This window comes from Syngnathoides biaculeatus, chromosome 10 (assembly GCF_019802595.1).
Source record: "Syngnathoides biaculeatus isolate LvHL_M chromosome 10, ASM1980259v1, whole genome shotgun sequence".
In the NCBI taxonomy this organism is placed as follows: domain Eukaryota; kingdom Metazoa; phylum Chordata; class Actinopteri; order Syngnathiformes; family Syngnathidae; genus Syngnathoides; species Syngnathoides biaculeatus.
Genome location: NC_084649.1, coordinates 9,538,503 through 9,551,704, shown reverse-complemented (window position 1 = coordinate 9,551,704; position 13,202 = coordinate 9,538,503). Strand labels below are relative to the sequence as shown.

At 41.9% G+C, this 13,202-nt stretch overlaps 1 protein-coding gene across 4 annotated transcripts; it reads right to left on the bottom strand.

The window, feature by feature from the left end:
• On the bottom strand, positions 1 to 12,761 carry LOC133508030 (rac GTPase-activating protein 1-like). Of its 4 annotated transcripts, none has more exons than XM_061833720.1 (17): positions 12,476 to 12,761; positions 12,080 to 12,192; positions 11,219 to 11,421; positions 10,374 to 10,525; positions 10,158 to 10,227; positions 10,022 to 10,075; positions 9,655 to 9,729; positions 9,455 to 9,572; positions 9,198 to 9,349; positions 7,889 to 8,053; positions 7,693 to 7,788; positions 4,783 to 4,981; positions 2,285 to 2,390; positions 2,044 to 2,176; positions 1,851 to 1,959; positions 1,595 to 1,703; positions 1 to 1,066 (listed from the first exon to the last, which is right to left on the bottom strand). In XM_061833720.1, the coding sequence occupies exons 2-17, from the start codon at positions 12,162 to 12,164 to the stop codon at positions 1,006 to 1,008; spliced, it is 1,887 nt and encodes a 628-aa protein (XP_061689704.1). In that variant the 5' UTR covers positions 12,165 to 12,192; positions 12,476 to 12,761; the 3' UTR covers positions 1 to 1,005. The 4 variants fall into 4 exon arrangements, with proteins under 4 accessions (XP_061689704.1, XP_061689701.1, XP_061689700.1 ...); XM_061833717.1 differs by having other exon boundaries at positions 12,080 to 12,225; positions 12,566 to 12,760; XM_061833716.1 differs by having other exon boundaries at positions 12,080 to 12,225; positions 12,476 to 12,757.
• Between the last annotated feature and the right edge of the window lie 441 nt (positions 12,762 to 13,202).

Genomic DNA, 13,202 nt, shown 5'->3' with positions numbered 1-13,202 from the left:
AAAAGACATTTGATGCTTTATTTTTGCCTCAACCTTGGACTGTGTGTGTTTAACAGCTCAACTGGGCTCCAGTTTAAATTAGCAGAACAGATTATGTGCAGAAGCAAAACCAGTTGGATGAGTTTTTCTGTAATTCCCAACATGTCTTTCAAAAGAATGCACTACAATACTGATAAATCATTTGTATCAATGGTTTTGGAGCAAGGTTGCTTTTTTTTTTAAAACTAAAACATAAAAAGGCACAGGTAGGCATATGTATTACAGTATATAATGGGAGTCATTAAGATGTTGACACAAGGCTTGAATGAACTGTTTCTACAGTTACTATACAGTGGGTCAATACAGAGTATGCTGCCCCCAATTATGGCAATAGCGTGATCATACAATGAAAGCATAACAGTAATACAACAGCAGCCTCTACTGGTAACTGGTAAGTATACCTATTGAGCTTGTTGCATACATATAGTGCAAAATACTGCATAATTCCCATTCAGCATCAGTGTTGATATTAGTAGTGTTACATAAGCATATACATTGGTCTGATGATTGCTTAACCACAGCAAACAAATACAGTGTCTAAAACAAGGTTTAAAGCATGGTTAAAAATCAATGACAAGATTCTAAAGCCAAAGAAATTTTGTTCTCCATCTGAAGCTGTGGTTACAACCACACATAAATCAGTGGATGATTGAGCACACAAAAGAAAATATAATTCTAACAGGTGAGTTGCAGTTGCTTGGTCATTAAAACATTAAAACCTCATTTGCACAATTTTGGTCCATACTAAGTCAGGACATACTGTCGGAATCAAAAATCATTCAAATGTGTAGAAATTCTTCATGTTTATAAATCTGATTATAAAGAAAGATGTCTATATATTGCTTTCTTGAGTTAAAATTGCACATTAGTTTTACTCACATTATTGTTTAAATACAGCTTGTTATTGCAGCACATGATATGTACAGAACTCCATCACCAAGGTTTTTTTTCCCCTCCAGTTGGCTGTTACTTCAGATGTGGAGACTCGAAGAACTTACCCCCAGGTGCTTTGCTCTTTCCTCCAAATCTAAAGATCGTTGTAGATGATATTTAGAATTTAGTGCACATAAATAAGCATAAAATGCCCCAATATTTGCATTTGTACTCAAAAGGTTATGCATACTAGTAAAATTCTTTAAAAATCTAGAGGGTTATGTGGGAGGGTGCCTCATGAGTATGGGTTACCGGACCCCTAATACAAGCTGTTCAATCCCTGTATGACCGGTGTCAGAGTTTGATTCGGACTGCTGGCAGTAAGTCTGACTTGCTTCCGGTGAGGGTTTGACTGGCCAAGGATGCCATTTGTCACTGATTCTGTTCATTACTTTTATGGATAGAATTTCTTAGCGGAACTGAGGCACAAAGTGGGTACGGTTTGGTGGCCTCAGTATTGCATCCCTGCTTTTTGCAGATGATGTGGTTCTGTTGGCTTCATCAACATAGTATAGTGAGAGTAGAAGAACATAAAGCTTACATAGCCAAGTCAAAATTCTCATTTATATTTATGGGCATTTGATGGACCGTATTAGAGAACTGAGTGTGTGGATGAACTTACATGGTGGTGCTAGAGAGGGTCTGCATCATACGCTTTGACAGTGAGCTGGAGGAGGGCGTCTTTGTCATCATCTGGTGTTCAGGAGTGGTCAGTGGTCCCAATATGCTGACTGCAGGGGGGAATAAAAAAAAAAAACAAAAAAAACATATAGGTCCCTACTCAGTAGAGGTACAATTCTGTTGAGTACACAAACACTCTTGGAACATTGACTTTCAATATGTACTGATCCCTGTATACCCCAGAAGCTGTGATTTACCATCACGATTTGGAGTGCCAGTTAAGTTAGAATCTGCCATGTCGATATTATCCGGATACGCATACTGACTCCAGTAGCTTGTGGGCATACTAAACAGGCGCTCAATTACCTGGAAGGAAAATAAAAATCAAAGTGAATTTTGAAGAAAACAATTAGACTTGTAGAAAATCACTTGACTGAGGATATACTTTACCCGTGGTTGTCTGCTTGTGTCACTCAGGATAGTCATTGTGTCTGGGTTTGGAACAGAGTGGCCCACAAGAGTTGGTCCAAACACCTTAGCCAAGTTTGTCACGTCCATCTTTGTATCCACACTCTTAGACACTCTGGGGGCAAAGTATATATTTCTGCTCACTGTTCAGGCAAAATATTTTAAAAATTCTTACATCTGAAGAAGAGTAAAAAGTTACACTTCACAACTTATTGAAAGTTACTTCTGCAGATGGATCATGAGGCAAGCCAGAGTGTCTCGGTTGGGTTGAGGCAGCTCGCTGATTGCGTGGTACAACAAAGCAAGACTGTTCCCATCATCCTGGATTTCTATAAGGACATTAAAAGGCACACATTATAGCAAATTGAGTTTTTATTGTTAGTGTACAAATAATTGTCTCCGGAGTACTTGCCCATCCATAAAGAATGAAATTAATCAACAAAGTACATCTTTTATCTGCGTTGTTCTGAAAATGAGTACTTGGGCAAACCGATCTGCACTTCCACCCCATTGTGATCTCATATGCCTTTGTTTATCCGCCACATACACTGTATATATGTGTATACTATACACATACACAGTGTATAAACTGCTGTCTATAGTAGTTAAACTGGTTTCTTAACAGTAAACATTTGTTTAGTAGTCTATAGCAGGTTAAGAAGACTGGCTCACTTGCACAGTATGGTCTAGTTTCAGCAAGACGGAGGGGGGGATGGACTACACTATAATTCTTTATCCTTGGGCTATTTGATGAACTCATGTCACAGGCATGGTATTTAAACAGCTAGGAACTTTTTTGTGAACAAAATGCAGCACGTCTCCTTTAAAAGTAAAATGGTAAATTGACTGCACTTATAGTGGGTACGGATAGGATTAAGACCTCCTTAAATTTTTCACTCTTTATTCTCTAGGAGTTCACTCTTGCTCCATAGCAAAGTGGACGCCTGGTTCGCACATCCGTTTCAGAGTTCTCAAGACCGGGGTTCAAATCCCAGCCCCACTGTGTGGAGCTTCCATGTGGGTTTCCATCAGGTAGTCTAGTTTCTACCAACATCCCAAAAACATGGATTGTAGGGTGATTGAAGACTGTAAATTGTCCATCGGTATGAATGTGAGTGTGAATGGTTGTTTATATGTGCCCTGCCATTTGCTAGATAGAAGGGATAGGCCCCAGCATGCCCGACCCGAGTGAGGAAAAATGGTCCAGACAATGGATAGAGAATTTTATATCACAGCAATTTGCTAACATCATTTAATTTACCCCCCCCCATGTACACAGAGCACCCCATATTGACAGAAAAAAAATATTTTTTCAGATTTATTGAAAAAGAAATTTAAATATCACACAGCCAAAAGTATTCAGACCCTTCGCTGTGACACTCATACTTAAAGGAAGACTCTCCCTAAAATTCATATGTACAATAAATCCTCCAATGTGAAGTAATATTATTATTACATATATTTTGTACATAAATTAAAAAAAAATGAAAATAAAGAACTTATTTGAAATCCAAGCAAAATCTGGATATCTGCCAGCTTTCAGAGCCAAACCGAAAGAAAGATCCTTGACCCCGCCCCTGACGTGGCCATTACTTAGCATTACAGACCATTCGTTATAGCTAAGCCAAGATGCCAACTTTTTCTGCACCAAAACTGAGAATACGCGCCAAAATTTGTCCTTCTTTAACCTACCGTGGGGTCAGCCTGTGGCTGTCACAGTTGAGGCTCATTCATCAGCGGGGAAATTTGCACGCATTTAATCATTACTGGTTATTAGCCGCGAAGTTATAGCCTCTCGTGCTGTTATGGTAAAGCAACAACATACATTATGAGGGTGGTGCAGCTCTTCAATCCCGGACCTCTGTGTGTGGAGTTTGCATGTTCTCCCCGTATCTGCGTGTGTGTAACCTGCCTTCTGCCTGTTGACAGCTGGGATAGGCTCCAGCACACCTTCGACCATTGTCCGTCTAAGAAAATGAATGGATGGATATATACCTGTAACACTTACTATTTACAGCGATCCATGTGTGCTCTTAATGTGTGCTCCCATTCCTATTAGTTTCGACAAATTCTTCCTTTTACTCGGGTGATAAATGAGGGGAGAAAAGCCTTGATGACAAAGGTAAAGAAAAACCCAAAGATCACTGTTGCTGAGCTCCAGAGACTCAGTCGGGAAATGGACAAAAGTTCTAGAAAGTCAACCATGACTCCTGCTACAACAGAATGGCAGAATATCTGAAATGGAAGCCTCTCCTCAGTGTAAGACACATGAGCGGTCATATGGATTTTGTTTTAAAAAAAAAAAAAAAAAAAAAAAGGACTTAAAGCTGATGAAAAGAAGATTTTCTCGTCTAATGAGACTAAGTTCGAAATTTTGGGCCTCTTATTCTGAGATGCCTGTGTGAAGAAAACCAGGCACTGCACTGCAAATTCGAGTTCAGTGTCTTTCCCAAGTACACATTGACATGCAGACAGTCTGAGCCAGTATTTAATATATCTATCCTGGGGACAGTGGACGACCCACTCTACCTACTGAGACACAGCTGCCTGCAAATGTGGTTATTTGTCATTTTCTTGTCACTACGCTGCGCGAGCGCGCGCACACACACACACACACACACACACACACACACACACACACACACACACACACACACAGACACACAGACAAACTAACAAACAACTTTGTTGATAAAGAGTGGAATAAAATGTGAAACTGACCAGCTGCCTCCATGAAACCTTTGTTGAGCCCAAAGGTGAGAATTGGCTCAGGAAGGTTTCTGAGGAAGTCTTTAAGAACACTGGTGATGATGTTGATGTCGTCTATTTTGTTTAGTGGTGGAAGAGTCTTTCCTCGAATCAGCTTCTCCTTCAGAACTTTCACCTGACGCTCCTGCCCAGATATTCTGTACAGCCCAACCTGAGGAGAGCAAAGGTTAAGAAATACAATCCTGTGAACTAGAATCAAACCAATATATCTTCTTTTCCTTTTGGCTTGTCTCGTTAGGGGTCGCCACAGCGTGTCATCTTTTTCCATCTTAGCCTATCTCGTGCATCTTCTTCTCTAACACCCACTATCCTCATGTCCTCCCTCACAACATCCATCAGCCTTTTTTTTTGGTCTCCCTCTCGCTCTTTTGCCTGGCAACTCCATCCTCAGCACCCTTCTACGAATATTCTCTCCCTCTCACCTCTGAACATGCCCAAACCATCTAAGTCTGCTCTCTCTAACCTTGTCTCCAAAACATCCAACTTCGGCTGTCCCTCTAATGAGCTCATTTCTAATCCTATCCTACCTGTTCACACCAAGCGAGAACCTCAGCATCTTCTTTTCTGCTACCTCCAGCTCTGCTTCCTGTTGTTTCTTCAGTGCCACCGTCTCTAATCCGTACATCATGGCTGGCCTCACCACTGCTTTATAAACTTTGTCCTAGCGAATACTCTTCTGTCACATAGAACACTAAACACCTTCCGCCAACTGTCCCACCCCGTTTGGACCCGTTTCTTCACTTCCTTACCACACTCTCCATTGGTCTGTATTGTTGACCCCAAGTATATGACGTCATCCACCCTCGCTATCTCTTCTCCCTGGAGCTTCACTCTTCCGCCCCTCACATTCATGCACATATATTCTGTTTTACTTCGGCTAATCTTCATTCCTCTCCTTCCCAATGCGTGCCTCCATCTTTCTAATTGTTCCTCCGCCTGCTCCCTGCTTTCACTGCAGATCACAATATCATCTGCTAACATCATAGTCCGAGGGGATTCCAGTCTAACCTCATCTGTCAGCCTATTCATCACTACCACAAACAGGAAGGGGCTCAGCTTGGATCCCTGATGCAGTCCTCCACCTTAAATTCTTATGACACACATACGGCACATCTCACCGCTGTTCTGCTGCCCTCATACATGTCCTGTACTATTCGAACATATTTCTCCACCACACCAGACTTGCGCATGCAGTACCACAGTTCCTCTCTTGGTATTCTGTCATAGGCATCCACTCGGTCTACAAACCACAATGTAGCTCCTTCTGACCTTCTCTCCCCTTTTCTACGAGCATGCTCAAGTCAAATAATGCACCTGTGGTACTCTATCAATCAATTAATCAAACCCATATATGAAACTAAAATTATCAACCACAACAAAAACATTTCTATAGAAAAAGTCCATCCAGCCATCCATCTTCTACTGCATATCCGAGGTCAGGTCACGGGTGCAGTAGCTTTCGCACAGAGATGCCCGGACTTGTCTTCCCCAGTCTCTTTATCGAGCTCTTCCAGGGGTATCCCAAAGGATAATCAGGGAGGCATTCAGGAGCCATCCAAATCAGATGCCCCAGCCACCACATCTGGGTTCTCTCAATGGGGAAGAGCAGCTGCTCTACTCTGAGCCCCTCGTGGATGACCAAGCTTCTCACCCTCTCAAAGGGAGAGCCCCGACACCCTGCAAAGAAAACTCATTTCGGCTGCTTGTTCTTTCAGTCATGACCCAAAGCTCGTGATGAAAGGTGAGGGTACGAACGTCGATCAACCGCTAAATTGAGTCACCTTTTGAGTCCTTTACCATAACAGACAGATACAAATTCTGCATTACTGCTGGCGCTGCACCGATCCGCATTTCGATCTCCCAGACCTTAAAAGGTTACGCAACACTTTTCCCACTGAGGACCATGTTCTCAGATTTCGAGACGCTGATTCTCTGATCCCAGCCACTTCACACTAAGCTGGAAACGGCTCCAGTGAGGGTTGAAGACCACGGCTTGATTCTGTCCAAAAAAGGCTATGAACAGAATTGGTGACAAGTCAACCAGCTCCAGTCTGGGGCCTCAGCAATGGAGGCATGGCACACGGTCTACTTGAACTCAACGTCCCCCGCAACCCCCGGAATAGGAGCAAAGTCCTTTCAGAGGTGGAAATTGAAACTCTGACAGGTGATTCTGCCAGATGTTCCTGGGTGGGTAGTCTGAACTGTTGTTTGGTGCATATGCTAAAACAACAGTCAGGAGCCATCAGCCAACCTCCTCGCCCGCCCGCCCCCCCAGACCTACCATACTTGGCGCCTCACCGCAGGCAACACCAGAGTGGAAGAGAGTTCAAGCGCTCTCAAAAAGGACTGGTACAATAGTCCAAGCTGTGTGTGGAGGCAAGCCTGACTATATCTAGTTGGAATTTCTCGACCTCACAAATCAGCTTTGGCTCCTTCCCTGCCAGAGAAGTGAGATTCTACATCCCTAGAGCCTGCTTCTGTACCCAAGGATCGGATCACCAAGGTCCCTGCCTTCAGCGACACTGGACACAGGTGGTGAGCCCATGAGAAGGGGGACTCATGGTACCATTTCAGGATGTACCCAGCCAAGCCTCATAGGTGCAGACTCAGCCACCAGGCGCTCGCCTTGGAGTCCGGCCTCTGGGCAAGCTCCAGAGGTGTTCCTGAGGGGCCCTCTGTGACCCACATCCGGGCTAGGGAAACCTCGATCTAATTTCGGCCCTGGGTGACTCTACCAGGGACATGAAACCCCAGACAACTAAGCTCCTAGGATCACTGGGACACACAAACCCCTCCACCAGGATAAGGTGACAGTCAAGGAAGGGATAGGGAAATTCATAAAGAAAAAAAAGGCCTCATCACCTCATGGAGGCCTCTTCTTTCAATTTCTTTGATGCAGTAGATGACTAAAGCTGGGATCCTGGGAGACGTAACCGGAGCAAAGTCAGCCAGGGTACTCTGCAAGAACGCCACAAAAATTCATATTGCTTTATGTCATGTGAAATGAAGACTTGCGGGTAGAGTTATTTTAGGGAGTAATGAAAAGGATATACTGCACCTCTGCAGTCCTAACAGGAGTGCTGATAGCCACAGGATTGCAGGGCATGGGACAGCAGTCCTTGCACTCGGGGTGGGTCACCATTTTGCAGTCTTGACAGCGAAGGTACATTTTGCCAAACTTTGTTCTTCTTCCACATGGTGTGCAGAATTCTGATTTGATCACCTTAGTGAGAGTGAAGTGAAAAATAACAGTTACACAAAGCCTGACGAAGAGAAGGAAAGTTTTTTACCGTTTCAGATAACAGCCACAATGTTATGCCCACTTGCACAATAATAATAGTACCAGTACATTCATTTTTTTATTTCTATAGAGAGAAAAAAAACATCCTGTAAATCACAGGTGTCAAACTCAAGTGAGGCCCAGGGACCAGATTTGGCCATATATATTTTTATGTGGCTCATGAAGGCAAGTAATTTCTGTCAACTTCCATGATTCTTGTTAAAATTTGGACAAAAATGTCAAATTGTCAATCTTAAATGAAAACAATTACATATTGCCAGCATTTTTCTGTTACCAAAACATCAAGAATAGTTGAATAACCTTTGCTCTCTGATCCCAAAACCAATTCATAGATTTGGTGTGTAAATGTAATGAGGTGATTTAAAAAAATGTTGTCATAACAGCACTCTGAAGGAGACTGTAACTACAATGTGGCTCGTGACAAAAATGAGCTTGACACACCTGCTGTAAATGACAAAACACCCTGTATAAAAAAAATAGATATTGAATAAAAAAACAGAAACAGTCAAACTACTACACAGATTTTACTTAACCGGGGTATTTTTTTTTAACATAACCCCCACGTTTAATGAGGGAACACTGTATTCCAAGTCTTTTAATTTTGTTGAAATATTAAGCAGAGGAAACAAAAAATCTACCTGCCACTATAATCGAATGTCCCTAGTCATGTAGAATCCTCATCAGATTGACTTAAGGACAATAAAGCTTGGATTTCTTAAAACCTCTTCAGTTTTCATGACAGTAAAACTGAAGTCGAGTTTGGGCCATGTGGTGCCCCTAAATGCTCCACTCCCCTCAACCCTGGTTCCTGTATGTTAAACATACTGTAACTAATTGGGGGTTAACATAAATAATAAAACAGATCAACAGATCAAGTTTGCAGTTATCAGTAGTCGATAACATTTTCACTCAGATTCCCACAATTGTTTGTGAGAACGTAATGAGAGTAATGCAAAATTACAGCAACAGTACAAATCAAACAGTAAAATTGAGTGGTTTTCCCAACACTGACCATACTAAACCAAAGCAAATACTTGGTTAGAACAAGGTTAAATTAATGGCTCACTGTTTTGGCGACAAACAGATGCTGCTTTCTTCTGCCTCCATCGGCTTTGGGGGTTTGGAATTGAGGGGAAAAATCTGAGACCTTCGTGTTGGGTGCTTCACTATTGATTTCAGACAGCTCAGAAGATGGTGATTCTCCCCAGGCTTTGGCAGCTGATGACAAAATTACATCATATAACAAAGTGAAAATCTTTCACAAGAAAACATTTTTTGAGCGAACAGTCACAATACTGAAACTGCCAATCAGTGACTACTTACCAGACTTTTTTCTGCTGCGTGTCCCATATGGGATTGTCTCGATAGTTGAGACGGCCTCAACAGTACCCCCAGGTACTGGTAGAGTGATAGTGGTTTTGGCTACTATGGAGTCATTAATCTGTATAGGATGAATTTTTCAGAATGTTATAAAAAAAAAGAAAACAACACACACGACTGTCATTATCATCAAGCACACTTACTCGATCTGATGGACATCCTGTGGAGCGAGGTTTCTTAATCGCTTGTGGGGGAACCTCAAGTTTGCGAGAGGAACGCTGTGGATTACAAAGCAGTTGTTAAAAGCAGTTGCATGGTTTGCCTTCTGAAATATGTACAAAGTTAAGGGAAAGCATTGTTATGTATCCCAATACAACCAGGATAATTACAATACCACAATTTACATTTTGGCACACTTTGTCTGGATTCATTTATTTTAATTAGTGTTTGATTTTTTAACTGAATACTAAATCAACATGTTCACAATAAATCTGATTTTAAAAACAAATAGTGTCGTTGTGGTGCATCACAAAAACATGGTCATCAAAACATTTCAAATTTAAGACTCACTCGTTTTGGACGTTTCTGTAATCTCACAGTCTTCGTGGCAGAAGAATCCCAGCCCTACGGGAAACAAGATTGAGTTGCAGCACATCAACTTCAACATGATGACATTCCAAAATGATAAACACTAAGAAGACAGTACTAGGGAGTCGTCAGTTTGATCAAAGCTGATATCCGAAATTATGGAGGTGGATTCATCAATGGTCATCAACCTACAAGGCAAACAGTATTATTTTAAACATCCTGTGTGAAGGACTTCATGGAGAGTAAAAAAAGAACCCTTATGTGTATCACAAAAAACACATTGTTCTTTGTGAAAACAAAAAATGTTTCGCAGACAACGGTTTGAAAATTTGACCTTCTGCTGGAGTTAAGATTGGATTTAGCAGCTTGTGCAGCCTGGGAGTGAGCACTGAGAAAGGCAAGGGCTGAGCGCTGCTCCTCACTTAGGTGTATGCTGCTACTGCTCTCTGCTTTCAGCATGTCGCGGATGAGCTGTAGCTGACGATCCTGTTGTAAGATGAGAGTGACAAATCTACATTTTAATGATTAGAAAGAGCTACTTCAGCATTATTTTTAAATGTGAATGGTTTGCAATATAGGACTGTGGAGGAAAAAAAAACCCGCCAACAATTCAACTATAATGGAATCTACAAAGTCCACTCCCTCAAAGTGATACAATGATGCTCAACACATACCTATAAGAACAAGAAGAAATCTGAAAGTTAAACCATGCTTAGTGAGACATCAGCATTAAATGAATTTGGTGAGCATAATTTATTTGTAGTCTGAACACAGAGAGCGAAACGCGACATTGCTGTCAAAATGTAAGCACAGTGGTACCAAAATTTGTTGCATAGCGTTCACTACCAGGTTAGCTTCTGATAAGCAGCACTTACTGGTTCTTGAGTTCTCTGTTAAATTATCTATGCAAATGGAGGGGAAACAGATTTATGTTTGGCAATCTGTTCACATACGAGTCCACAGGTATTGAGGTAAAATTCAGTAGCTTGTTGCTGCCTCCACGGGGTCCTTAGTATCTCCATAAGGAATGTGTTTGCTTGCAGTCACTTAGTTACATTCTGTATACCTATTGTAAATAAACCTGGTACAGCTCCATCACAATTCATGATAATAAATGAGGCAGTGTTTGACTTTGGGGGTTCCAGTGTACATAAGATTCATGAACAAAATGTCACAAACCAGCTTCTCATAGACAGCTTCAGCCTTCTGCCTGCGGCGGATCTCTACATCCACTTGGTTGCGTGCATGCTTCAATCTGACCTCCAAAGCACCCCTCTCGCTCTCAGCTTTAGCCAGCATCTCTTTGCAGGATAGCAGCTCCTCACCTGACAGAAGCCACTTCTTTCGGCACTCCTCAAAGTTTATGGCCATCTGAAGAAACTCTAATGACACGACAGAAGAAGATATTTTTTTTATATGTGGTGTTTCTAATGGAGGTGGCTACAACAGCATTTGTGCAGAAGAAATTGTTCAAATGATGACAGTTCAATATACACCACTTTTAGAATGTAAAAGTACCTGCCATACTAACATAAAAAAATCCTATAGCCAGCATAGTGGAACAACTGGTTAGAGCATTGGACTCACAGTTCTGAGGACTGGGGATCAAATCCCAGCCCCACTTGTATGGAGTTTACATGTTCTCCCCGTGCCTGTGTGGGTCTTCTCTGGGGACTCTGGTTTCCTCGCACATCCCAAAAACATGAAATAACTAGGGACTCTGAATTGCCATTAGGTGTGATTATGAGCACGATTTTTGTCTGTCTCTATGTGCCCTGTGATTGGTTGGCAACCAGTTAAGGGTCTACCCTGCCTCCTGACAGCTGGGATAGGCTCCAAGTCCAACTTTGTGAGGATAAGTGGGCATATATATATATAGCTGATGATAGTTCTTATTTAACGCAAAAGTAAAACATTTGCACTGAAAAAAAGGAATGTTTTAGCAGACACTCTTTCCTGGATCAACCAAACACGTTCTTCCATTATTACCCCATTGCAGCTTTCAATGAAAAACACTTGAGAAGAGTGGCAATAACTTACGTGGTTCGACGCTTTCATGCAGACAGTCCAATTGAGCCCGGAAACTCTGGAACTGGTTGTACAAGTTCACCACTGTCATCTCCATTGTGTCCTTATACGGCTTGCAACGTTAGCTAAAGAAGCTACGGTGGTCAGTTGAGGATTCGCTACACCAGAGAAATAAAAAATAATAATAATAATAAAAAGAATACACTGGTGCACGTTAATAACGTAACCCTAAACGTTCATACGTGATTGATAAACTTAGTTCCGGTACTGCCAGCGTTGGGAAATGTTGCTTTTCACTAAAGCATGTTCATGCTAGTTGTAGATAACCCGTAATGAAGCTCTCCAGATGCACCGATCCCTTAACTCACTTGTAAAAGTTTTCAAAAAGAAATAAATCAAAGCGGTTACCTCTGCAAAATATCCCCCCTAAAAATGTGAGTGACATAAAACGACGGAGTCAACGTCCAACCTTCATACAAAAATGGAGTTAATTCTCACTCTGGTGCCGCGGAGCCACACCTGAGAAAGTTTGCACATTCTTTGACAAAGTTCAAAAATCAGCGCCGGTTTTTTTCTTCGTTGGATAGGCTAGGACTTGCACTCTACTGCTACTACAGGTTTACAGATGTAACTACACGGAAAAGTGTTGCTTTCATCCATCCATTCATTCATGTTCTTAGCCGCTTTTCCTCACGAGGCTCGGGGAGTGCTGGAGCCTATCTCAGCTGTCAACACTAAAACTCGAACCACGAAAACGCGTGGCTTATATGCACAAGCGAAATTCGCGTGGTACATTAATTAAATGAAAATTTCATGGCTTTTTATATTCCGATAGAAAACGTCATTTTATTTTAATTTTTTTTTTCATTGAAACAGAGCAGCATGCTGGGTGGCACAGTGGTTTGCATTGTTTGGCTCATAGTTCTGAGGTCTTGGTTGGCATCTGACCTCCCTGTTTGGAGTTTCCCTGTTCTCCTCATGCTTGTCTGGGTTTTCTCTGGGCTTTCAGGTGTGACTTTTCAGCAGTGGAGACCGTCACACCTGTTTCCCTCCACATTACAAAAACATGCACATCAGGGGAATACTCAGTTGTACAAAGCTGTCAGAGTGAATGGTTGTTAATTGGGTTGTGCAA

Excerpts from the sequence above, each read along its gene's own strand:
- LOC133508030 (XM_061833720.1), bottom strand. The coding sequence starts at position 12,164 with ATGGAGATGACAGTGGTGAACTTGTACAACCAGTTCCAGAGTTTCCGG. Across the intron at positions 10,526-11,218 it reads AAGCTGTCTATGAGAAGCTG|GATCGTCAGCTACAGCTCAT; the intron begins GTTTGTGACATT and ends ATCTTACAACAG. Across the intron at positions 1,960-2,043 it reads ACACAAGCAGACAACCACGG|GTAATTGAGCGCCTGTTTAG; the intron begins GTAAAGTATATC and ends TTTTCCTTCCAG.